Source organism: Tripterygium wilfordii, chromosome 19 (genome assembly GCF_013401445.1).
Source record: "Tripterygium wilfordii isolate XIE 37 chromosome 19, ASM1340144v1, whole genome shotgun sequence".
NCBI classification, from domain to species: domain Eukaryota; kingdom Viridiplantae; phylum Streptophyta; class Magnoliopsida; order Celastrales; family Celastraceae; genus Tripterygium; species Tripterygium wilfordii.
Window position 1 is genome coordinate 13633338 of NC_052250.1, and position 26281 is coordinate 13659618.

At 38.5% G+C, this 26281-nt stretch overlaps 4 protein-coding genes and 2 long non-coding RNA genes across 10 annotated transcripts; 2 read left to right on the forward strand and 4 right to left on the reverse strand.

Annotated features, from left to right (window-relative positions):
* Nucleotides 1-3379: 3379 nt before the first annotated feature.
* On the reverse strand, nt 3380-4860 carry LOC119985980 (putative septum site-determining protein minD homolog, chloroplastic). Its single transcript, XM_038830490.1, has one exon. The coding sequence runs from the start codon at nt 4652-4654 to the stop codon at nt 3686-3688; it is 969 nt and encodes a 322-aa protein (XP_038686418.1). The 5' UTR covers nt 4655-4860; the 3' UTR covers nt 3380-3685.
* A 91-nt stretch (nt 4861-4951) lies between these two features.
* Nucleotides 4952-7864, forward strand: LOC119985981. 3 transcript variants are annotated; one of them, XR_005465185.1, is made up of 5 exons: nt 4952-5261; nt 5380-5480; nt 6586-6703; nt 6927-6994; nt 7130-7864. It is a non-coding gene; the product is annotated as an uncharacterized LOC119985981 (long non-coding RNA). The 3 variants fall into 3 exon arrangements; XR_005465184.1 differs by having other exon boundaries at nt 4953-5261; nt 6927-7864; XR_005465186.1 differs by lacking the exon at nt 6586-6703 and having other exon boundaries at nt 4958-5261.
* Nucleotides 7865-10250: 2386 nt separating this feature from the next.
* LOC119985788 lies at nt 10251-13622 on the reverse strand. Of its 2 annotated transcripts, XR_005465139.1 has the most exons (3): nt 13335-13622; nt 12950-13207; nt 10251-11997 (listed from the first exon to the last, which is right to left on the reverse strand). It is a non-coding gene; the product is annotated as an uncharacterized LOC119985788 (long non-coding RNA). The 2 variants fall into 2 exon arrangements; XR_005465138.1 differs by lacking the exon at nt 10251-11997 and having other exon boundaries at nt 12480-13207; nt 13335-13618.
* A 984-nt stretch (nt 13623-14606) lies between these two features.
* Nucleotides 14607-17085, forward strand: LOC119985669. 2 transcript variants are annotated; one of them, XM_038829977.1, is made up of 3 exons: nt 14607-14768; nt 15096-15302; nt 15760-17085. In XM_038829977.1, exon 3 carries the CDS (start codon nt 16183-16185, stop codon nt 16786-16788), a length of 606 nt encoding a protein of 201 aa, XP_038685905.1. In that variant the 5' UTR covers nt 14607-14768; nt 15096-15302; nt 15760-16182; the 3' UTR covers nt 16789-17085. The 2 variants fall into 2 exon arrangements, with proteins under 2 accessions (XP_038685905.1, XP_038685904.1); XM_038829976.1 differs by lacking the exon at nt 15096-15302 and having other exon boundaries at nt 14609-14768.
* Nucleotides 17086-17409: 324 nt separating this feature from the next.
* LOC119985668 (deSI-like protein At4g17486) lies at nt 17410-21265 on the reverse strand. The gene is made up of 4 exons (XM_038829975.1): nt 20907-21265; nt 19556-19817; nt 18463-18530; nt 17410-17862 (listed from the first exon to the last, which is right to left on the reverse strand). Exons 1-4 carry the CDS (start codon nt 21039-21041, stop codon nt 17584-17586), a joined length of 744 nt encoding a protein of 247 aa, XP_038685903.1. The 5' UTR covers nt 21042-21265; the 3' UTR covers nt 17410-17583.
* A 1617-nt stretch (nt 21266-22882) lies between these two features.
* Nucleotides 22883-25869, reverse strand: LOC119985659 (probable receptor-like protein kinase At5g24010). Its single transcript, XM_038829964.1, has one exon. It carries the CDS (start codon nt 25711-25713, stop codon nt 23227-23229), a length of 2487 nt encoding a protein of 828 aa, XP_038685892.1. The 5' UTR covers nt 25714-25869; the 3' UTR covers nt 22883-23226.
* Nucleotides 25870-26281: the final 412 nt, after the last annotated feature.

Sequence of the window (26281 nt, forward strand, 5' to 3'; positions counted from 1 at the left end):
GTGTTTGATATAGACACTAACAAAAACCCAAAAAGAAGAGTTGAGTGATGTTTTTTGCGTGTAATTAAGCTTAATCCGAAGAAAGCTGTTTATTTTGGAAGGTAATGCGACCACTTGGCCTTATTAGCCAAAAGAACAACTCAAAATGACTACTTTAATTTTGCTTCAATCACTTCCAATAAAGCAAATACACATTAATGAAATACATCGTTAGCTTTCTAAGCCAATGATGCGGGTTCGATTCCAAACAAGTGGTATATAAGTAAAAATTATTATGAATCAAGTGGGTGTTTATGTACCAAAAACTAAAACGTACTGCAATAATGAAATTAATCTGAGGGAACAACTTTATCATATTATCGATAGTAATCAATCCGAAAATAATTACCAATGAAGAACAAATGGAACAAAAAAAGAGTTTGGATTATGGAATGTCAAGTCCAGAGTAGTCCGGGTCTCCTTAGGAGTGAATCGCCCCCCCCCACCGGTTTGCTTCGGGAAATATAGACGACAGCCTCCGCTCTGCTCACGGTCTGATGGGCCAAAAATAAAGTAAGACTGGATTCAAACGACAACCTCCGCTCTACGCGCGTGTTGTTTTTGCATAATGTGCATTCTTTCCCTTCCACAAAAGCTTGGGTGTCCTTTGGGATGAATAACAAATCTGTGCTAGCCCATGACTCAAAGCGAATAATTTCTTTGATGTGTTCGAACTTGAATTTCCATCAGAATAACAATTGAATCAGAACTTGTCCTCTGTTGTGGTTAGGTATATTTTGATAGTTCAGTATAGAAGTTTTGGTCTTAAAAGTCGAATACACCACGAGGTGTGCACAGACTTGTTGGCATTATACATCCATACAATGAAATCTGCTGACCTATTCACTCCAGATGTAGCCAATGAATCTGTTACTTGATTCCCACCTTCTTCTTGTATGGTCAAACCGGCCTTCACCAAAATGTGTCTTAGTTAATGAATAAATCCACTCTCTCAATAGTCAATAGCTCAAGCTATTCGAATATTCATTTGCACTAAGAACATCATCTATGGAATCTCTCTTCCCCACGTGATTATATATATATATTAAACCGATGAGTGATTCGAATCCTGATCACCATGGTGATACACACCATCTTTATCATTTTAACTAGTGACTCGGGTGTGCGACTATTGAGTAATTGATTGGCAACTCATATTTATGGCTGGGTCACTAAAAATCATCCATAATTACTTCTTTTTTTTTTTAAAGTATAGTCATACCATAGCCAATAAAATTGAATTAAAAATGATAGTATTATTTTGGAGCATACCATACTATAAATAGAATAGGACTTTAAACAAAATAATTAACCTTAGCCGCCCAAAAATAGAGTCCAATTAAATGACACAAACCCAAACCCACCATGGTGTTTGCGTCTCTTTTTGAACCTTCCACCTTGTTTTGTCATGGGTTACGTGTAAGTCCTATGCCTATCAATATCCACATTAATATATGCTCACAAAATAAAATCCATAATATGATTAAAGGGGGATCTTAGTGGCCCATGCACTTTCACTTTGTTAAGTCAAATGGATTAACATGTAGCTTAAATCATGATCTCCAAATGCTTGTCCAATCCTAGTAAAACATATATCCCACGTTGCTATTCACAATGATTTATTAAAATTTGACAACATTAAATTAACCTATCTGGTTAATTAGATAGGTTTAGATAGGTTGGCTATTAAAGCAATATAATTTTTGACAGCAATACGAGATATTATTTGATTTAATGTCGCTTTTTGACCTTAACCTAAAAAGTGCACATGACATAATGTTGTCACGAAATCCCCCAATATGATTTCTTTTTGGGTGAAATTGGTTTCCACGTGCATTTCTCTACTTCATCACTACTGTGTTTTATGGGCCACATGACAAGTATGTTAGGCCCATGTGAATATTGGTTGGCCCACAACAAGCCTTATTGGGCAATAACATGTTTGAGATCATTAGGCTCAATACTTTGGGTTAGTTGGGGTCAAAAGCATTGATTACGAAAGTTCCATCCCAGCCCATTTCCAAATCAAGCTCCTTCTCCGGCAAATGGCAAATCACATTTAGCATCAGTAAAACATTTCATACCAAAATGAGGTCCAAAAACCTAGTTTTGTTCAATCACATAGAGAATCTTACGGGGCATTTGGTTGGTATTTTGAGGGGAGTGATGGTGTGACTAGTATATTCTCTTGTTTGGTTGAGTTTTAGAATGTGAAATCCCAAACTCATTCCATTATCTATTCTCTCCAAGGGAGAATAGCTAAGTTCACCAAAATAATGAGAATGATTATTCTCCATAATGAAGAATGAGTTTTGATGTGTAAAATACTCTTTTACACTTGTTATAAAATATTGTTTTATTTTCTAAAAATAAAAAATGGTAATATGAAAATTGTACTATTAGTATTCTCACACGCATGCTCACTTACCCCATACTCATCTCACACTCACCTTACACTCATTTTCTCCTCATTTCATACTCACCTCACACAATTATGAACCAAATGCCCCGTCATAAATATCTAAGCGATTCAAGTTGGGCTTTCAAGTAAGGTACGGAAACTCAGAATGACATATACAAGGGCTAATTAGCAGAGTTCATTAATGCGGTATTAGAGTAAATCTATACTCTTACAAACAACATCAGAATCATGTCCCTGTTATCACACACTATTTATCTCAAAGAGAGTGAAAATTGCCCATCACTTCGGTTAGAAAGAATCATCTAATCTTAAATGGAACTATGATTCAAACCCAAGCATTAAGCAATGAAAGACAAGTAGCACACAAGGCAATTCTACGTATAGAAAAGCTTTGGGGATGGGGGTGATAAAAAGAAGCTAATAAAGAAGTTTCGCCAGCACAAGTTTTTGCGCTATTGAGAGGATGATTCAGAAAACATAGCTGGTATGTCCCCTTCGAAATGCTTTACTTGTTTTCTTTCCACTCCCGGTGAACCATCTTTCTCTTAAAAAAAGTTCTTCTTGATGTAATAAGGCCACCAACTAATTAACAACCAGTACAGCATAATCCTAACGATCCAACATAATCATGTGAGCAATCAACAAAGATACAATAGAGTCCCTTAAGAGTCCAACTACGATTGCAAATCAAATTGCAGATTCAGTTCAAGTTGTTAGAATCTATATATAGAGCTCCACATATAATTCTTGCGACAACACTAAACTTGGCCATTAGGAGTGAAGCAATGTCAACGCGAACAAACAATCCGTCTCTCTCTCTAATATGATAGAATGAACGCTCAAATTAGGAGAACAGGACATGCTAAATACATGTAAGCAAAACACAGCAATGTCACTATAAAAGAAAGGCATGAAAACTTGGCAATTCAAAATATTCACAGATACGATTAAGATTTCTTTCCAAATTGGAAAAATACAAATACCAATCTTTAACCAGAAACATGATCCTCATACGGAAAGCACAGAAATGCAGCTAAGCTAGTTTGGAGCTATTTTATGGCGACAAAAAAGGACTAAAAAAGGGTAAAGCTAACATCAAAAAATCTACTACTCAACATAATCACCCGAAAGAATCACATACTCAGTGTACACAGCATCCAAAATTGACCACAAGCTTGCAGCCAAAGAGAACAGCAACTCACCCACATTGGCTTCATTCAATCTCTATCCACCAAAAAAGGAGAAAAACCCTCGTTTCTTGGGCTCCTCCTCGACCATTACAGCCTTCATACTGTCCTGCTCAACGAGCCTCCATGCTGCCTGCTCAAACGCAAGCCCGGCCAAAGTCGGAGGCTTATTCAACACAAGAGGGTAACCTCTATTTGTACTCCTTATCACCTCTGAATCCTCAGGTATAACCCCAAGCAACGCCAACCCCAGCATCTCCTGCACATCCAACACTGACATCATATCCTCCCCTTTAATCATATCAGTCCTTACTCGATTCACAATCATCTTTACGTCCCTAATCCCGTCACATTCAAGCAACCCAGTCACCCTATCCGCGTCACGCAAAGCCGTGATATCTGGAGTTGTAACTAATACGGCTTCATTAGCTGGTGTGATGGCGGTAATGAATCCGGCGTCAATTCCGGCAGGGCAATCAATAAGGATGAAATCAGGGCAGCCCTCGGGTTTCTGTTTTAGTGCATCAACTAGCCAGACGAGGGCCCTGCCACCAAACCCTAGCGGGAGCTTCGAGCGGGGCTTGGAAATGCAGAGAAGCTCGAAGTTGGACCAACGCTTGTCGCGGACCAGGGCCTGATCGAGGCGGCAATCTCCGTTCAGGACCTCTACGACGGTGTAATTGACGCGATTTTCAAGCCCAAGGAGGAGGTCGAGGTTGCGGAGGCCGACGTCGGCGTCGATGGCAACAACAGAGAATCCAAGACGAGCTAGGGAGAGACCGATATTGGCAGTGGTGGTGGTCTTTCCAACGCCACCTTTACCGGAGGTTATGACGACAACGCGAGGGGTCTCGCCGGCAAGCTGGGGCTTGCGGTTGTATTGGAGGAGAGAGTGAATGGCGGTAGAGAAGCGGGATTTGTTTGGCTTTAGGGTTCTGGGAGTGAAGGGTTTAAGCGGGCTTTGAGGGTTAAGGAAGGGTTTGGGCTGGGTTTGTAGAGAAAGCATTGCTGTCGTCGCTTCAAAGAATCAAAGGTCAGGGGAGGAGAGGAGGGGAACGGAGCAATGGAGCATCATTTGATTTGATTTAGAACTTCAGAAACCTTTATTTTTAATTTTGTTTTTGTATCGAATGGGCAAAATCTGGGCTCAACTAATGGCCCGGTACTTGTTGGTGTGTGCACTGCGGCCCATAAATCATGCAAGAGGAACCGTGGCCCATTTGGTCTGTGCTCCGCGCTTTTGCGTAAACCTTAAGCCGTCACCGACTCAGATCTTTCGCTTTTTACTGTTTTAGACATCTACCCTGTCGTGGTTCGTTTCGCTCCCCTGCGCTTTCCCCCCAATTTTTCCTCTCCACAATCTTCTGAGTCTCTCATTCTCACACAAAGGCGCGCTGTGCGCAACCCTAATCGCTTGTGAAAACCTAGCAATTGAACTCCGTCACTGCTTTCATTGCCACTATCCTTATAACGAGCTTTTTGTCGTTCTGATTTTCTATTCTCGATCTCCCTACTCGGACGCAGTTATTTCTCTCCGCGCTGGTTCCGTACTTCTCTGGTTCAAGCCGGATCTCCGAGTAGACGATCATTCGGACCTCGTAGTCGCCACCTAGGTTCGTAATCGGACGCCGGATTCTTTATCGTGCGTAAGCGTCTTTTTCTCTTTCCATATCCTACTTGTTTTATCTGCGTTTTTAGGTTTTCCTTTGTCTTTCAATTGTTTTGATTCAGGCAGGATGTCTGAGTCGAAGATCATCCGGCCCTTGTAGCCTCCTCCGAGTATCTGGCAGTGGTTCCCTTTACGTCTTTGAGCAGCGGACTCTTTTTCGTGCGTATGTTTCTTCAGCTTTGTCTAAGATTCCTCTTGTCTTCTCTTATGTGTTTTTAGGTGTTTCTTTGTATATCGTTCAATTGTTGTAATTTTAACAGGATTTCCGAGTCCACAATCATCAAGGCCTTGCAGCCGCCTCCGAGTTTCAGATTGTGGTTCCTATCAATGCATATTTTGCTTTGTCTCCTACATTCCTCTTTCTTCCTTATCTCGTAGGGCTTTTTAGGTTTCTTTTATCGTTCAACTGTTTTGAAATGTGACTATATTAATGTCATGGGCTATTCTAGTGAAATAATAAAACTGCTTCTTTGTGCTTGTCATAATTTGATTGCCCAAAATTCTCTCTCGTAAAGATAGGAAAAGAAAATAAAAGATTAAGTCCAATATTAGATTCTCGAAAACACCAAATTGTTGTTAGTGATTGATAATGAGCCTAATTAGGGGAGAGAATGTTTTACAAAATGATGGATCCTGAGTTGATCAGACTTGTGCAGGAGCAAGAGTTGAAAGTCCCATGATGAATTAGCTAGAATACAACAATAGTTCACACTTCTCTCCTTGTTTAATTTTTGAGATTTTCAGTTTTGTGTTATATGTGTTGTGATTTGTTATGATTCAAATCACAGGACCATTGAAAGTATCTTCTTCATCAGTGGTTTTGACTCTCTTTTTTAATGTTTATGTGCTTTTGTTTCGAGGAGGATGATGAAAAAAAGGACTCCTACATTTGTATACATCTTGAATTTTGAATTTCTATTTGATGTAAAATGATGAAGTCTGAGGATGCAGGATTCTATGTAGCATTTATTGATGTTTTCGTTAAATTCTAAGGAGATTTTCTGATGCTATTTGAAACTTAAAGCATGATATTTTTATACTTCGGTAGAACATATGAAAATCTGAAAAATTGGCTAATTCAAGCAAGTTATTTGGTAAAAGAAATGAGACTTCATTTTTTTGTGATTAATTTAAACTTGTCGTCGATTAGTTGCATGACCTTAGAATAATTGATAAGTTACAAAGTTACAAAACATTCGAAAAGCAAGAAACTTGACAATTTGCAACCATCTTGTTTAACAATTTTCCTTTGTTATTCTCAATATTAGGCAAAGAGAAATCCTAAAGGACTTCCTTCATGAAAAAGAGCACTGCTATGATCATAATCCCTTAACTTGATGTTGTGCTTCCTGAAAACAAAGCAAGTGTGTAAAAGAAGGCTCTGACGTTTGGACACTTTCTATGATTTTTTTTTTATATATTGTTGTATATCTTGTCATTTGCTTATATAAATTTTGGCAAGTGCATACTGCCCTTCCTATTATCTATCCAATCTAAGGGTCCTGATAGATACTTTGCGAAGGTGATCAAAATCCTGAAATTTCAAGAGAGAATTTTTTTGATTGTGCACATTATTTTCTAATTCAAGCAACATATTTGTACTTCTCAGGTTTTGGTGTAATATCCTTTGTCATGGTTCTTTATTGAAGGGGTAAAGCTTATAGAGAACGTTTGGAGGTGAGTTCATCTGGGGACATCCAGTGGTCAGTGAACTGAATTTTTATAATATTTTAAAACAAGTGCGATTATTAATCATCTTGTGCTGTCTCAAGAACTTTCTAATATTTGCTTGGATCCTGTATTGTATTTTAGCAAGGCACGTGAAGTTTTCCAGATGATGGACCTTTTGCAGATGTCTGAAGGTAAATCTTTCCAAATTTCTCGATATATTATACAGTTGAGGGTTTCTTTTTAGTTTTTGCCCAATGTGCTTAACTCATCATTAGTGAAATCAGGTAAGTAAATCAAACTGGTTTACTGCTTGGATAGAAGTATAGAACATGATTTTAAGAATTTTGAACTCACGAAGCCCAATATGTTGACTGTAAGGTTGTTAGAAAGGGATATCAAAGTTGAAAGCGTGGGAAGAATATTAATGGTTGTTTTTTTTTGTGATAAAAGTAAGAAATTCAATTATATTTAATTAAAAGGCAAATTCTTGATTGTTCTGCGAACTCTATAACATGTAATGTCAGCGTATGACTAACTATTGCTTGTGCGTTTGTGACCAACTGCCAAGTTTTAAAGTAGCGCATTTGAGAAAACGTTGTAGTGACCTTGCATATTATTGTGGAAGCATTTTTCATTAACTGAAAAGCTGCATATAACTATTTTCATGCAATCATGTGTTGTTTATTATTTGTTTGGTGGCGGTGAAAACTTGCCCTGTTAGCATATGATTCTTTTGTTATTTTTAGTCTGGGTTTTTGGGGTTCCGGTAAGGTGTGAATTAAAGGGAGTACTGTATTCTTATGCTGTTTTTAATTATGTGGTACTTCTATGTTGCGATCTGCCTGTTATAAGAATGCTGGCTTGCCTTCTCTGTAATGCAATTTTCTATGTGAATGTGCCAAGATTAACTACCTTAAATATTTATGGTTGATTCTGTACTTCGGACAAAAAAGAATTGAAGAAACTCAAAATACTATTCTGCACGGTTGGAAATGTTTTTGAAAGATGAAATCTGATATTTAGAAGATGTTCAGTAAACTTTGTTATGATAATCATTGGGGCTGGGCCGGTAAGGTGAAAGTTGCCTCTTATTGGGCTATTTAAGTCATTTTTGTTAGCTCTTTAAGCTGCAATTGAAACTGTAAATATTTTGTTCGATTTAGGTATATTAAAGTTGCGCCTCAGGCATGCTTAAATTCAGCTTAGGTCCATATGGAACTAAGACTCCTAGAAAAAGACTCCTAGAAGCACCTTGTTGGGGCTCATTTGGTTTAGTTTGGTTTGACTTCATCTGAGCCTTGTTCTTATGGTGTTTCTGGGCTTCGGGCCTTTAACAATCTAGCTGTAATGGGCCAAGGGCCATATATATCCCAATTATAAACTTGATGAGGCTGATTTAGACATTTCCTCATTTGGGCCCTAATCCTGTTGTTAACTAGGTCCGACCTATATTTACAATTTAAGAAACTTGGACCCAATACCCATAGTGAGGATCTTTTATTTAGGCCTATAGAGCACATTTAATTTGGGCCACACTAGCAGGCCATTTAATTGGACAAAAGATAGGCCCAGCTTATTTTAGCCAGGGTTAGACCATTAATCTTGGGGTAAGGGCAGCCGATATTACTGGTTCGTTAAACCTGGGCCAATTTTAGGCCCATTCATGTTGGGCCCATTGGAAGGCCATTTATCTTGAACCCGCGTTATTCCTACTCGTTATGGGCCAAAACTGGCCCATTTAATTAGGTCCATTAACTTGGCCCAAGTACAGGCCCATTTAAACTGGCCCGAAGGCGGGCCAATTCATCTTGGGCCCAATTTACTTAGCCCATTGCAAGCCCATTCATACCCAATCTACTTGGCCCAAAGGCAGGCACATTTAATTTGGCCCACGTATAGGCCCATTGAATTTGGCCCATTGCGAGCCCAATTAGCATGGTCTAAAGACAGGCCCAATCTTCGTGGGCCAATTTATGTACGTTCATCTTGGGCCCAAGGCAGACCCATTTGATTTCGGACAAAGGCAGGCCCATTATCTTGATCAGGACTATTATCTCGGGCCTAGAGCATGCCCATTAAATTTTAGACAGGATTAGGGCTCATTAAAAAAAGCCCGAGACAAGATTATTTGTCCCGATAAAAAGGCCTGCCCGAACGTATTGGTCCAAATGTCGACCCAATTAAGTTGGACCTTTCCTTACTTGGGCCGTGAATCAAATATTTAGTCTCCATTTATTTAGGCCGAATGTCCAAACAAAATTGCATTCAGTTTCACTTTATTTGGTACATAATCCATTTGCCAACCCGTTACAAGCCTCACCAAATAAAACATTTCTCGAGGTTTAACCTCGACATTCATTACTTCTCTATGTAAGGACTAGATAGTGAAAATACATCGAACTTATGCAATGCTAGTCTAACATAAGAGAAACATCTAGCATGGTTAGTTTTGAATGACACATTTCTACAGGTTAACCTCAGAACTATGACCAATCCTCAGACATTCATCACTTCTCTTAACATACTTACATACCCGACTTCTAGAATGTGCATATGCTCGGAACTATTTGCTAATGAACCAATGAAATGATGAATGCATTGGAAATAAATAAGATAATACACCCATATATCAACATCCCTTAGAACTGCTGATAATTTATAAACTAAATAAACCATGCTCATTCAAGCCCTGATCTATTTCTCTCACCTTATCAAACAGTAGATACTTCATAGCTATCAGCTCAACTTACTAATTAGTAATTACTTGCAGCAGCCACATGAGACTCAAATGAAGATCACCATACATCTTTCAACAGGTGTCAATTATCTTCAAATCTCCCTATTATTGCTCCACCTAAACCATCTCCTCTCTTCATTTTATTTCCATCTACAATCAAAATTTTCACTTTTACCCCACCAATCTCATCATTTGGGTGAAGATATCTTCTTGTTTATCTCACATTATTGCTTCAGTTCATCCGGATACATCATTGTTTATCAGGAATTATCCCAACCTAGGAATATGTTATAAACCCATCCCTGAAATTATCCCATCTTCGGAATACCTTATAATCCTATCCCACACTAGATCATTCAATAATTATTTCGCTTCCTCCATGCATTTAACATTTTGTTCCAAGGGCATTTCCTGTGGCCAGAAAAAGTGTATCACTCTGGCACAGTTTTTGCCATATGTTCACAACAACAAAGCATTAGGCATAAAAGTAGCTTCAAAAACCTAACAGTGTTGAGCAAAAGTCATCTCAAAGTTCAAGATACTTCAGCACGAGTTCATAAATATTAACATCAACCCCAAAACTCAAGTAAACGTTGTTATCACACTACGATTATTTCTAGAAAACCCAAAATAGACAAGTAAAATTAAATAGTAGTTATTCATAATCTGTGATTCTACAGAAAACCACTCACAAAAGTATCTAGGCATATGGTAACTAGCCATTTGCATTAAATTAGTAACAAATTGCATTCACGGAATGTAAGCACTTTATAATATCTAGCAAAGGATTACAAGAACACAAGGGGGTTACAGGCTACTGCATTCACTAGAGACTACTTTGCTCATACACTGGACAAACTCTAGATGTAGTATCTTGGCTCATAGGTAGCTCATGGCTTTCCTGGATAAACACATTTTTCCAAACTACTTTACTGAAAAATAGAACATATCCCTGCTCTACCTAAACCTAAAGCTAAGATTTTGTCCCCTGACCAATACGGCAATACCACAAGTGGTTACAAGAGAGTGGGTGGCCATAAATTCTAAAAAGCATAGGTGATTACAAATACAAACAAGATCTCTTTAAAACAAAGTACCTTGGTGCATGTTTGTGAACGGCAACGTCTTAATGGAGGAGACCATATCAACAGTAAATTTGAAATTCAAAACATGGAGAGGAGATTTGGAATCCAAAGATTTTAAGATAAGTAGGACTACGATAGAATATACGAAGCAAAGTTTAGTAAAGGTAGGAGAGATGAGGAAGCAATTAAATGACAGGAAAGAAATACTTAAAACTAGGAATCGTAATATTTTAGTTTGATATTCACAGAGGAAGGAAAAGGTACATTGGACGTGTGCGATGGAAGAATGGCCTTGAGGTTTGATTATGAAAATTCAATAGGTTTGGAATAATGCACGACACTGAATGTTGGGACAGCAGTATGAACATAATAAGCAAGAAACTTGGCTAAGACAGTTTGGGCATGTAGAAAAATGAATTAGGTATTGCGTAGAGTTGAAAATATTCAAGTATTAGATACTCTAAAGAGAAGAGGAGGGACAAGGAGAAGAGGAGGGACCCAAAAAGACATAGTTAAGGGTGATAACATGAGAGAGTTTATGGAATTGATTGAGATTCTGACTTTTGATCAGAAATGATGATGATGGTATGTGATTGCGAATAAAAAAGGTTAAAATAGCGAGTGGTTTCAAAAAATAGTTAAAGAGTAAATTACTATATTTTGATGATTTACAATGATTTCAAATTGCATTTTTTATTCAGTCACAAAAAATTAAAAATATTCTACGATAAATTCTACTTGTAAGTTTTTCCAATACAAAAGAACTAATTTTCTTCATTTTATTAAAGAGTAGAGAAATAGTGCAACCCAAGAAAATATAGAGGTTCTTTGTCAAGCTGCCACATCTTGAAAAAAGAAGTTTAAAAGAAAAGTCTTTGCTTGCTGATCTAGGAAAATTTCTAGAGTAGAGAAATCTCATAGTGTCTTGAGCAACATATCATTTTGCATGCCTTATTTGCCGTTCACCCCTAAACTAAATAACTCTAGCCTTAAATTAAACCTTTCAGTCAAACAATGATAACATAGAACCAGAATGCATGATCATCATATTTATGGAAGGATAACGAATTATATATGTGTTCATATCTAAACTGAGCCAGCTCATAGGGGGCAGAGAACAGCTTATCAAGAACTTCAAGGTTCCTGTGGGGAACAGAGTTTCCTTGCACATATACCATTTTCCCAACCTGAAAACAGAAAAAACGGGATGACAGAAGAATATAACATTGAGCTAAATAGAAAAACACAAGAAACATCTCTCTATTACTCTCTCTGAGTACATCAGAAGAAGCATGGCAACCTCAGGTCCTCAACTAACCAAATCCATTTAAAATGAACACTAAGAAGTACTGAGAATCATGTTATTTATCAACTTTCACCATGTGTTTTGCTTAGATCATCCATTGTATACTTATAAATGGAATGGCAAATTTTATCAGATGGCGAAAATGCTTTCAACCCAAGGCTAAAATAAGTCCCGAACGATAGGAGAAATACCAGTGCAACGATGAATTCCATCTGTTTCAAAGCCAATGCATAGAGAATGGGCAGCCCTTTTAGCCGCACAGATGAGCATAGAATAAAATTAGACAATCAAATTAGGAGAAGCAGTTCTATTATTTCATCAGAAAAGCCCACGGAAATTATCAGAAAATTCAGTCAATGTGAATTTCAAATCAAAATAAGAAATCACATCAGAATCACCAGATACAACTCTTTTTGCATCATATCATGCCATAACAAAGTTTTGGCTCCCATATGCAATCTTGTTACATTTATAAATGCTTGAAAATTAGCATGCCAAGCAGTTGCTCATAAGTTTTGCAAAGCACAATAATCTATTCTAGCAAAATTACCAGAGCCTAACCATAACAATTAACAAGACATTACTGTGTCTCAACTCAATTTTGGCGTTACACATATGTGCCTGTATCAGCTCAGATTTTGAGAATACTGCGTTGTTTTTGAATGATAATTTCCATTACAATGCATTTTCATTTCAATGACTCATTTGATTCCACATTAATATGGTTAAACATTTCAAAACACTTGATCGATAAAAGAAACCTAATATAACCCTACGAGATAAGGAGAAAAGAGGAATATAAAAGACGAAGCAAAAGAAGCACAGAGAGGAACCACAATCTAAATCTCGGAGGAGACGGCTGCAAGGCCTTGATGACCGTGGACCTGGAGATCCTGTCTGAATCACAATAATTGAACGATAGACAACGAAGTACCTAAAAACACAAAAGAGGAGACAAGAGGAATCTAAGACAAAGCTGAAGAAATATACGCACGAAAAAGAGTCCGCTGATCAAAGACGTAGGGGGAACCACGGCCTGATACTCGGAGGCGGCTACAAGGTCCGGATGATCGTCGACTCAGAGACCCTGCCTGAATCAAAACAATTTAACGAGAAAGGAAAACCTAAAAACGCGGATAAAACGATAAAACAAGAGGAATATGGAAATAGAAAAAAGACGCTTACGCACGAGAAAGAATCCGGCAACCGAAGACGTACCTAGGTGACGGTTACGAGGCCCGGATGATCATCTACTCGGAGACCCCGTTGAACCAGAAAATTACGGAGCCAACGCGGAGAGTGAAAAACTGCTACGTCTTCTCCGAGTAGGGAGATGGAGACTAGTACATCAGAAGGAGAAGGAGCGCGTGAAAATGAGGATCGCAATAAATTAGGGTTGGCATAGAGCGTATCTGTCAATGAGACTGTGTGCGGGGAAGGGGTGGGGAGGGTGAGGGCAGCGAAACGAACCACGACAGGTATAAGAGAAACAAATGGGCCGCAAGGTTTGAGTCGGTGACTGCTTAGCTTAAGTATTACGCAAAAGTCAAAAATCAAAATGGCGAAAGCGCGATGCACAAACCAAATGGGCCGCGGTTTGTCGTCTTTTGGGCTTCATTCTTCTTTTAGGCTTCGATCGTGACTGACTGCAGAGTAAAGAAGAGTTTACTCAGAAAATTCTGGCCCAACAGGTTCTGGGATTACATATGTAATTACGTACCTTTGACATCTCAATCAAAGGCAATTAAGTACCTTCGCATTTACGGAGGATAAAAGCACATATGTTAATTGTCTAGTGAAGAACTTCACGTTCACATTGTTCATTTATTATGGGTCACACGTTAATTTCTTTTTTAAAAAATAGCATAAAATGGATCCGCTTCAAGTTTTATTTCAGATTTTATGAAAAAGTTAGTGGAACCGTTGACATATACCCTCAAACACACACACATTTAATAAACCCTAAGTTTGAGAAATGCCTGAAAATGCTTATGTGATAAGTGTGGAGAGGATTTGAAGAAGGCTTCAGTTTTTGGGAAATGGGGAGTCGAACCCTAACATTTGAGAGTTCATGTTCAATCAATTCACTAAGTCGTATTAGATTCCTTTAAATTTTAATGCAGGTAAAAAAAATCTGAATAAGTAACGTCTTTGACAGAATAAGTGGGCCGCATATTTGCCCTAAAATTCCTGGGCCTTTTGCACCCGAAACATTAATTGGGCCTAAAGGCCGTAGTGTGTTCAATTTTCTAAGTTTTACACTAAAGAAGAGTCAGATATTCGAGATGGATGGTGTTAAAGATACTAAAAAAGTGACCAGACCTCTATTTAATATAAAGTATTGAATATGAAATGAATCTTCTATTAATCAATGAATATTCTAACGCTATATAAATTGGGAGGATTTTTGGAATGATACTTCAAGCCTTCAACAACCAGATCCCATCATCTGCCACGTGTCTATAACTGATTCGCAATTACGCTATCGCCCTTTCCGTTGTCTACTCTCATCAGTTGTTTTATCTCGATCTTCTTCTCTCTCTGCTTCCTCTGGATCCGAACGCTTCGTTTCGGGTGGTATTTCTCTGTACGGCTTCCTCGGATAAAGAGCAAAGATCGAGGCGCTCTTATGCCTTCTACGATTAGGGCAAGGTGTGTCTTCGATCTGTTGTTTTCTTTTTCTGCTTTCAATCTTCATGTCGTTATCGTGAATATGGTGGTATTTTCTGGTATGTAATTGGGTTTTAGCTTGATGGGTATTTGGATCTAGTGCTGAATTTTTAGTTGAACTGATTAATTTTTTTATAAATACATGGTAATGGTGCGTGGGTCGCGTAGATCTAATGGTGAGAGTAATGGTTGAAGGTTATCGAGTTGAATTGAAATTTGATTTATAGAAAGATAACGGATTTGGTTGTGGGAATTCTGTTGCTTACTATATTATATTTGGGATCCTGATACTTTGTAATTTTCCGTCAGTTTTGATTGAAGGCAAAGGTAGACGGTATTTTCATGTACATCTGTTTTGATACCGGTGCTCTGGTGCAAGAAGTTGAGAGGGGTTAAAAAAGAACACAACTTATATACGGTGTAGCTTTCAACTGGATTGAATGACAAAACATAGTTGGTGTAAAGAATTTTCATAGGGGATTAAAACTTGGTGATGAAAACAATGGAGATGCTGTTGTAAGTATGCTATGTTTGAAATTTGAAATTTCAGTTGTTATATCTTTAGCCTCATATGTCTTCGTTTCAGCTGCATATGCGAAGTCTTATGAGCTTTAGAAATATGGTCTTAGTGCATTTACCTTCAACTGCTCAATTCTTTTTGGTTCATAATTTTCTTATTTAATATGCTCTGAGATTTTCGATACAGGTCAGATGTGATTACTGTTTGTGATTAGGATGTGAATTTAGAGATTCATCCTCATGGATGATAATTGATACATATCCTCGAAGAAGCCATTTGCTTATTTAATGCATGAGTGTTTGATAAGAATTCATATTAGATGGAGGTTTATTGTTTGTTTGTTTGGTATTTTGTGGGCTTTCTGTGTTTTTTTTTTTTTTTTTACAGTCAATGCCTGTTTAATTTGTCTTGGAATTCACTCATCACTCACCGCCTCCTTCATTTCTATTCCAGGAAAGAAGGCCATGTGATTTGTTCCCAGAGGGTCATTAATAATTTTACTCTTATCAATCTAGTGTTTCCTTGGTGCACAAGATGGGTAAATGCAAGGGGTGTGGGAAATTAGGGAGAATGGTGCCAAGAGAGGAGTCTAGGAGCGGTTACCATTTTACTCTTTTATTGTCGCCTGTTGTTTCTGTTTGGGAGTGCATCGTTCGCAAAATGAGGTATTCCTACAGACCCGAGTGGGTGTAGTTATTTAGTTTTTAGGATTATACAAGTTCTAAATAACGAAATTACGTAGAAATTAATTTACATTGAAAAAGGAAAAACATAAAACGAAAGAGCGAAACACTATAGGAAAATGTATACATTTAGGGTTGTTTGTTAGGATAAGCTGAGCAAACAGGATCGAGTATATTTAGATTGGTAGGTTTCATGGATAACATGGTATGTGATAAGGTGCAACCCGTTGTGAGAAAAGTGAAGAAAAAGCAAAAGGCTAAGGGTGAGTTGGATCGTCTTAAACAGGCTGAGAAGAAAAAGAGGCGCTTGGAAAAGGCTCTTGCTACTTCTGCAGCCATCCGATCTGAGTTAGAGAAGAAAAGGCAGAAAAAGATTGAAGAACAGCAGAGGCTTGATGAAGAGGGTGCTGCAATTGCAGAGGCTGTTGCTTTGCATGTCCTACTTGGTGAAGATTCTGATGATCCATGTAAAATTATGCTAAACAGGGAAGGGGGGTTTAACCCTTGGCATTGTGCGGAGAATTTTGACCTCTTTATGGGTGGAAGGAGAGCATATCTTCCTCATCAAGAACATGTAAATGAACATGGATACAAGTTGCGGGACCATGAAAGTGGTGACTGGTCTCTCTCATATGTGCCTATTGAAAGAAATCGCCTTTCACCAAATTTTGATGATGAAGGCTGGGGTACTGCAGAGTTCTCTGCTGGTCTTCTTGCAGCTCAGGCTGTCTCATCTCTTCGGATTGCAGAGGATGCACATGTAGACGCTGTTGTGCTTAACGGAATTCTGAGAGGATAGACGCTCATGTTCAGTTATATTGTTGTTCCTCTTGAAAGAGCCTTGATTATGGTTTCAAAAACAGTTTGTACATATTTGTGAAAGTTTTGTCATTGTACCTGTGAGATCTGCAGCTTGTTGCATCCGTCTTGGAATAGTTGCTGTCATGGTTACTTCGTGTCATAGAATGTTTTTACTCTCACCGAGAGGTCTTCTTCACCTGGCTTGAAGATTGTTGACTGATTTATGTTCCGAGTGTTGAACAATTGCCATGAATTTCGGACTTTAATTAGAGTATTTTTGCAAGTTACTTGATAACTAAAAGAAATTTTTATTTTTATTTCTTGTGGGGTATTATCCTTGCTCTTTGGGACCTCTATGAGGTATCAGCTGCTCTGTTAAAAAGGAGCGGCTGCCCCCCTTGGGTGGGCATGGTTTCGGCGCTGCTTGAATGATATAAGAAATAATATAAACACAAAGCTTTATCATCTCTCCCAAGAACCTGGTTACTTATTGCATCATTATTTCCTTAAGAACCAAGTCCCTCAAGATGTAACATACGTAAACCTCACCCCAGCACACGGGGATCATATGCACCTGCCCAGTCCCCTCACTCACAATGCAGGTGCAGAACTTTAGCACTCAAACCAAATGAAAAATCATAATACTTCAAAAGGTAAATGGTCCTACAGAGTACACAGATAAGGTGGAAAAGAATTGGCATACATTGAAATGAAAAATTGAATTTTTTTACATTTAATAAATGAACAACTCCTTGATTTGGGTTCAACTGGTACGCAGAAAAAACGTGCTTCCTCATATATCATGCCACGATTTCTGTCGTAATGGTTGTTCGGACTCATGTCGCTGTTGCTGCTGAAGCACATTTGCATCCTTATTGTCAATTTCTGAGCCACTCGAAGGTTTAGCACCAGTAGTGATGATATTTTTAAACCAGCTTGCTTGAACTCTAGGAGTTCCTCTGTTTGAGTTGCCAGGGGAATCAGGTGTAACCCCAGAGTTTGAAGTAACACCCACAAGGAAGCGATAGGCCACTTTGCTAGCAGATACAATCTCTGCCTTGGCTTGTCTCATCTGCAAAATTCTACCAGGATGAATTGAGCAACTTTTATTGCCATTAACAACATCCAAAGCTCTCTCAAGATACTAACAGTTCACACTCACGATAAATAAACTGGAAAAACCACAACATTTCACATTTTCAATCTGTTAAACATTTCAACCAAGTAAGAATGCAGACAAACTCAAGCATCTACAACTGATTTCAACTTGGAGAGCTAGTGTTTGGAATTTAATGCCATGTTAAGTAGAAGTGTAGAATATACTGGATTAAAATAGCAAAAACCACATGTTCAATCTCAACTTTCAAGGCAACTAACATCCGAAAAATAGAATAAATGCAATGCAAAAGATATCAAGAAAGTCAACATAACTATGGAAAGTTGAGTATTTATTTGATCCCACTAAGAAATATAAGGGAATGAGCATCGATCTAACACAACAAGTGTTCGCAACTTGCACTTAACAAATCATGTAGGTGTGAGCTTGAGTATCCATGGATGCAAGAAAATGTACAGTGCCTCTTATTTCAAGGCCAAAAAGATGTCAGTAAAAAAGGGTGAAGGATATGGTCTCAGCAGACAAACAAATATGAATTGAAAAGAAACATCTCACCCGTATAGCTGTATTTCCAGCTATCTCAGCAGCAGCATCACCCGCATTGGCAAAACGATTAACCCAGCCTGTAACAGAAATCAATAGATAATGTACTACATGAGAGATGCAATGATGATAACAATTTTCTTCTTAATATCAAAGATTTAATTGAACTGGCGGCACTCAGCAAGCAGGTGTTCGTTTTAGCTCAATGGCAAGCAAACAGAATAAGCCCAGGCCATATTCATGACAAAATTTGTTTTACATTTTTTTGACAAGGCCAAGCTAAAAGATTGTATCTTCCTTATACATCTCTGACAATAGGACTACGGCCACTCCTAGGTTGGGCAGCCTGGGCTTGACAAGAACTACGAAATGATAGCAGTAACGATAGCTCACCAGCACCCAGTCACCCAACCAAGGATCTAAGTTAGCTGGTCCTGGATCCAACAGAACACTGCTAGAGCCTAATACAGTCCTTGATACAAATTGTTCTCTCATACGCCACCTGCTATCTTGAGTGGAAAAATAACATTGTAGTACAGCAGTAGCACAATAAATCATAACCATCAACAAAATGTTTTTGCAATGCCATATTTTCATGCTCTTCCCTTTTTCCAGCGAAGCAGTAGCATCATTCCAAATCCACCATCAACAATGTTCCCATAATAACAATGTTTGTCTACATGTAACCCATCGACTTAATAACTTGAAGAATAGAAGAACTATCTTTTATGGGGGAAGGTATCATATTGTTTGGCATGCAGAACAAGGTACATCCATTTTTCTTTGTACACATACATATACATGGCAGTTTTGTACCTTTCAAGTTTCAACAGCAAAAGCAACTATGAATCTGACAATAACATGACATAAATTTGATGCATAACAGAATTTTTTGATGTTCTACTCATTTAAGTCAAAATCGAGAAAATAAAGCCAAAAAGGATTGGGCACCAACACATACTCCCTCTCTCTCTCTCCCCCCACCACAAGTTGAAGCTGGAGTATCCATGCAACAAAGTCACAGTAGATAAACTCAGAACTAAAACTAATACGACAAAGATAAGCACACAAGTCATGTAACCCCACCAGAAAAAGATAAATTTACCTGGAAGCTTTGGCACACCAAGCTTTTCACAGAACTCGTCACAGAAGTGATTGCAGTTTTTAGATAACAAGTCGTATGAGCTTCCAGGCCACTCTCTACTAAGCTCTCTCAAAATCTGATTTACCTTGAAGATTGAGAAACTTGTTTTTCCAAGTACAATTTTCTCTCGATATGTATACATTGGATTCTTTCCAGAAGGGCAACTAAAAACTCCAGTTCCTTGTTCGCAGAACCCGAAAGACCATTCATCATCTCCATATACCTGTTACATAGTGGACATATATGCATTAACTCATCACAAATTCCCTCACAGTTCAGCTTATTAGTGAATAAAATCATATACTGTGACACTGTCAATTAAGAGATAGACAAATGGAAATGATTGTGGACAATAAATTATAAGGCATAGAAGGGGCATACATGTATAAAACGACTACTCATATTAATTACAATGAAACATTTACTTCCAGGTCATCCTAACCCAAATGAGCCAAACAAACTTTTCGAGATCAACAATGTTTTTTTTTTGTTTATCATCATGTTCGGCCGATTTATGTCCATAAGAATGATTCATTAAGAAATTAACAGATAAAACTGAAGTCATTTGAAGCTGGAAATCAAACAAGTTAACAGGCATGAGCATTCAACAAGCAAGCCATAGATTATTCATTAAGCCATCAATATATACTTTGCAGTTGTTGCAGTAGTGACAAAACAACTGGGCTAACTAGGGGAAAACTGTAGCTTCTGTTCTTAATGGAAATTAAAGATTGACACACCTCGCCCAAAATCAGAGACTTTTCAACAGGGAGACAGCATCAAGAGGCCATCCAAACCTATTCCTCTGGAGCAATCTAGACGGATACATTCCTGAATTGCAAGATTCTACTAAGTAAAGTAACACAGTGATTCGGTCATTCCTAAACCACAATATTATGGCATAAGCCAAGAAGGTAAGTAGTTCATAAAACCCGCAATCTTCTGGCAAAAGTAGACGTTATTTATGATGTTATATAACCTCAAGCAAAGTTCTCTAATGTGGTAAGGGAATATCAAGGATCCATCTATAGTTCCTTACCACTAGATCCACATCGACGGTCTCGAGCGACGTGCTTAGCACTGTACGTACCAACAAAAATACAAAGTTTCATGCACATTACCAGCGCAAAATCCCTATTCTAGAATCTCGTTACGTACTAAACAGCAAAACTCGATATTTCTAGGAGAAAAAGGAAAAATGGTATAACAAAATTCACGACTCGATTACCACATCGACAAGTAGAAAACCCTAGATCTCAGACCGGATAACATTAACCAATCTATGCAGTAAAGAAAAAAAAAGAGAAATGACCTGAACAGCGCTATGGAAGATGCCGCCGAGTCCAATACCGTCCTTGAAGATCTTGTTGATCTGCATAATTGTGCTGTCCGTCTTCTCCGACCCGCTATTCGTCACATCGTAGATATGTAATATAACCTCCGTCATCTTCTCTCAATCCCTAACCCTAACTTCCTCTCGCCCTACGAATTTCGCACAGAAAACTTCCTCTTCCTTTCTCTCTTTCCCCGTTATGTTCTCCCCTCTCAAATGATTCGAATTCATAGAAGCTCGAGCACCGCCATTTATCACTTTTCTACTCTCTCACTGCGATCTCAAATGGAATTTCGTCCCTGCCCTTTGTCGCCTCGGAGTGCTAAAATCTGAATATTCCTCCCAATTGGAGCGTTTCTCGTTTGAACTGAAAGTGAAAACTGTAGTCAAAATTTTCTTGTGGAATGCCAGAAACGCCCCTTAGTTGTTGAGAGTTTTACCAAAGCAGCGGTTAATAGTCAACTGTTGCGCACTTAAAACTTGAAAGCAAATATTTATGATTGAGCAGGATAAGTTGGATCCACACCGACAGCGTCACCTTGCGCATCGTGTCAATCACTACAATTTCAAGTTGGTGGTGAAAACAATATCGGTTCCGGGTCGGTTTCAAATCAGACGTTATTTATTAAATATTTATATATTGGGATTATAATTCAGATTGAATTTTCGATCTACTTAATTGATTAGATCTGGATTGGTTTAAATTTAGATAAATAAATCGCATAATATTCTAATCTGAATTAGGGTCCAAACAGATAAATAAGACAAAATTTTTATATTTAGACTCAGACTCGACTATAAACTAAACAAAAATGTTGTGTTTGAATTCAAATTCGAACATATAATTTATATTTAAATTTGATCTAACTTGAATTGAATAAATTCGATCATTCAAACAGCACACAATTTGCCCCCCCTTATTTGAATCTTGGGACATTTGGATCGAGTTTCCTGAAATTTTAAATCCCCGAAATTCATTCATATTTAGCAATTTTTGGTGCTTGGATAAAGGCAAGAAAAAAGAATCAGCTTGAAGTTTTTGTTGACGACAATATTCCAATCAGAATACTAGAATTTCAATTTCATAATTTTAATACGATGACGAATTTCAATCCACTTGAACACAGTTTCACGATGCCGGACTCCTGTGCTGCTGCAAGTTCAGTAGTCCGAGTAAGCCGGCCCGTTCCCGCATTTGCAACCTAATGGGCCTATGAGTGGGCTTAATCCACGTCAGAGCCCTTTGGACCCATCCATGGACTCGGACACCACTCCCTGAAAGTAATTCGCCGACGTTTTTACCGAGAGTGTGACCCTCAAAGTGTTGGTAAGAGGTTTCAAACCTAAAACCCATGAATTTACATGGAATGTCAAGAACCTAACTCGGCCAACCCCTTGAGCTAAGAGCAAAAGAGCCTCGTTTATCCAAGGCCAGTAGCCCAGGAGTCTTGGAGAGGCCACCCCGAGTCTCTCACTTTCACCCATGCAAATTGCATTTGATTGCAGCAGCAATGCCAAATGCATAATTCCCATAGAAATACATTTAAACTGGAAAAACTGTTTCAGTAATTACTGAAAATGGTTGCAGTTTTTCCCATACCAGCTGTCTGTCTGGCAGCTTCTTCGCAACTCAAGTGTGAACCATTACCTCCTATTGCAAGCTTTATCGACTCCTGACCAGCCTCGACACCAACTTCTTTTCCAGCAAAGCTCACCTCCATCACTCTCATCTTCAACAACCTATATCTTCCAGCCCACAATTCATCCATCCACCGTCGCCTTCTTCAACCCGTAGGAACTTCCCTCTGCAACATGTAATCGAAAGCACCATTTTCTACACCAGAAAAAACAATATATGCCTTTCCATTAAAGTTAGAACAGTAACATCTTGGTTAACCTTTTATACTCGCCGTCATGACAATATTGATCATCCAAATGAGTAACAAGAAGAAGCCTTTGAACGAGCACACGTTTTATAAACAGTTACTTTAATTATTGTCATAAAGTACAAGCTACAAGTCATAAAACCAAAATATAAGAGAAGCATAAAAGCCCTCTAAAGTCTAAATGAACCCAAATAAATGGACTCTCACCATCAATGACACCACATATCCCTAACCAAGATATATCTATGACCTATTGTGACTTTTCAAATTTCATAAGAACTTGAGGTACAATGCAACGAAAAAGATGACAGACAAAAGTTAACTATACTAAGACATCTTTTGAGAAAGAAGAAATTGACCTGGAGATTTCCATTGATTATGGAATGTTTATTCTACAGTATGACTCCAAAGACTTATCTTCCTTCATTGGTCAGCAACTGTGAAAAAACTTTGCTCGTTGATATATCCGAAGCAGCATCACCATCATCTCCGCCCACAATTAAGGTGCTTGATGGATGGGGAACAATTCTAGGTCCCGGGAGCTCTGTTTCATTTGTGTTACCATCTTCATGCGGTTCTTGCGGGAGTTCAGACTCCTGAAGCTGAAGTGCATATTCCAAATTCCACAAGACGTCTCCCATTGTTGGCCTATCAACACCATATTCAGCCAAACACTTCTCTGCTGTATCTCCAAATTTCTTCAAAGAGCTTGGCTTAATCTGCCCTACTAGATGAGGATCAATAATTTGATCAAGCATGCATTGCTTCTGCCATTGCACAGCCCATTCACCCAAGTTCACTTGTTCCCGAGCAAGCAAAGGATCAACAGCAGGTCTTGCACAAAGAACTTCAAAAAGCACGACCCCAAATGAATACACATCAGATTTATCTGTAAGCTGCTGTCTCCGGAAATACTCCGGATCAAGATACCCAAAACTACCTTTTACACCAGTGCTAACATGGGTTTCATTGAGACATGGTCCAGATCTCGATAGACCAAAGTCAGCAACCTTAGCCACATAGTTTTCATCAAGCAAAATATTGGTAGATTTTATGTCGCGATGGATGATACCTTGAGCAAAACCTGTATGAAGATAATGAAGACCTCTCGCTGCACCAATGCATATTTCAAGCCTCTGTTTCCAAGACATAGGAGGATTTTTTGAGCCGTATAAATGATTCTTCAGATGACCTTTTTCCATATACTCATAAACGAGTATCATTTCCGATTGTTCTTCGCAATACCCAACAAGTGCCACGAGATGGCAGTGGCGAATCCTGGATAGAATTGTTATTTCCGACTGGAATTCTGGGAGTCCTTGCCTAGATCCTCGCACACCTCTCTTCACAGCAACCTTTGTATTGTCACTCAGAACCCCTTTGTAAACCATGCCAAATCCTCCTGATCCAATAATCAGACTCTTGTCAAAATTGTTGGTAGCCAATTGTATATCCACAAAAGGGATTTTCAAGTTCTCATACCCATTTGGGCCTGAAGATGCATTTGTGGTGCCTTCAGACATTCTAAAGTTTGAACTGCATCCATACGCACGTAGAGGTGTCCATCCTACACTTTCAGCAGCTCTTGGTTTAGGTTTCTTCTTCTTGCATTTACATAACAGCAGAACCATTAGTATAACTAAAGCTAACAAAACAGAACCTCCAACAACCGGACCAACCACCACCAATATATTCTTCTTCCTAGACCCAGCATCAGCGTGTGGAGCAACGAAATTAACCATCTTCATGATTTCCACGCCATTTAAAATGGCATTAATTCTTGCCACATTGCTTAGATCCGAAGGGCCAACACTTACACGCATAACACCTGACTCATCTGAATCAACTACGAAGTCTATGTAGATGGGAGATGACAAAACGTGGAACGTAAGTGATGATAAATCAACGTCTTTATACGCAGAGTAATTATTGAGATACACATCAAAGTACAACTGATTCAGGGAGGTACTAACAATATCACAAAAATGCAGACGAACTAAGTATCTACTGCGACTTAAACCCAATGGAAAATCCCAGCTGATGTTAAATTTGGAATTCATGGTGTTATTATCCCTATTCATCTGCTGTGCAGTCATATAAACATTATATGGAGCAGTTTCTGGAGTAGCACCTCCTGGCTCATAATTCGGAGTGTGAGTGGTGACCACCCGCTTAGCAGCAGATTTCAAAGCAAGAAATTGCTCATCAGGAATCCATGTCCTCCACAAAGTATCATTAAAAGGAGTCAAATTCGAACCCCCAACATTAATCCTATGCGTAGTCTCTAAAACCTGAGATGAAGCATTCTTGTATTCCTGAACTCCACTAGCACTCACAAGCCTAGCTTCGTCTAGAACAAAGTCCCGAGGAGCTGAAAAGACTTCAATTCCATTAACAAACCCAAAACCCGAATCCTCAATTGGCCTAAAAACAATTTCAAGCACTTCACTTTCTATTTTCAAAATATACTCCTTAAGCACCACTTCTTGGGTGACATATCCACTCAATATCAAATGCCCATCAACCAGAACACCAAAATTTGCTGACGATAGATTGAAATTTTGAGCGACGAATGGAGAGAAATGGAAACGTACCAAGTGAGTCCCATTTTTCTTGATGTTGAATTTGTAGCTTGAATCACTGGTGAAAACTCTAGCTGTGCGGTACAAGATCGGTGAATTTGGAGATGGGTTCGGCCTTGTAAGCGAAATGGACCGGCCAGATGAGAGAAAACCCGAACCAGGTGAAGTTGAATCGCCAATGAACATGCGGTTATACAAGGTAGAATTCGCGGAGGAGCCACAGTTGATGAGATAGTTGTCTGTGGGAGTGAAAGAGGTGGAGAAGTGGAGGAGAGAGAGGAGAATTAGGGGGAGAAAGTGAAGTGTTTGAGCGTCCATACTAGAAGAGTTTCTGTTCTGGGTTCTTCAAGAGAGAGAGGGTTAAGCTGAGAGTATGTAAATGGACTAAAGTGTGTTGAAGAAATGGAGTAACTGGAATATGACTTCATCTTCCCATGTGAATGGCAAGTTAATGATTATCTTGTTACAGTTTTTGAAACGGGAAAGGGGATTGGAATCTTGACTATTGGAGTAAAATCATACCAATTATCTTTATCACTTTAATTAGTAACTCGGATGTATTATTTGTTATAATTGAAAGTTGAAACTTCAACAATGTTGAACCAGTTCGCATGGATTTTATTCACACTTGTTGAAGAGTTTAAAGTCAAAGAATACTTGCTCCCAATTATAAATTTTGATTTAATGAGTTCCTGACCACCTTGCAAATTTGATCACAAGTTGTTCAAAATTGTCTTCTATGGTAGCAATCTTTCCATGTGAATGGCGTATCTAACATGCATGATCTTGATGTGCCATATTCTGTTGGTTGAAGCCCATGTGAAACTGTAAATCACTCATTAAGGCTACTTATCATGTACCTAATTTTACAGGAGCAATCTTTTTG

Bases quoted from the DNA above. Each gene is read 5' to 3' on its own strand.
- LOC119985980 (XM_038830490.1), bottom strand. From the start codon at position 4,654: ATGCTTTCTCTACAAACCCAGCCCAAACCCTTCCTTAACCCTCAAAGC.
- LOC119985669 (XM_038829977.1), top strand. From the start codon at position 16,183: ATGGATAACATGGTATGTGATAAGGTGCAACCCGTTGTGAGAAAAGTG.
- LOC119985668 (XM_038829975.1), bottom strand. From the start codon at position 21,041: ATGACGGAGGTTATATTACATATCTACGATGTGACGAATAGCGGGTCG. The intron at 19,818-20,906 runs GTCATTTCTCTT...ACTATGTAACAG, and splicing joins TCTTCCATAGCGCTGTTCAG to GTATATGGAGATGATGAATG. The intron at 18,531-19,555 runs GTAAATTTATCT...TTTCTGTTACAG, and splicing joins TGGTGTGCCAAAGCTTCCAG to GCTGGGTTAATCGTTTTGCC.
- LOC119985659 (XM_038829964.1), bottom strand. From the start codon at position 25,713: ATGGACGCTCAAACACTTCACTTTCTCCCCCTAATTCTCCTCTCTCTC.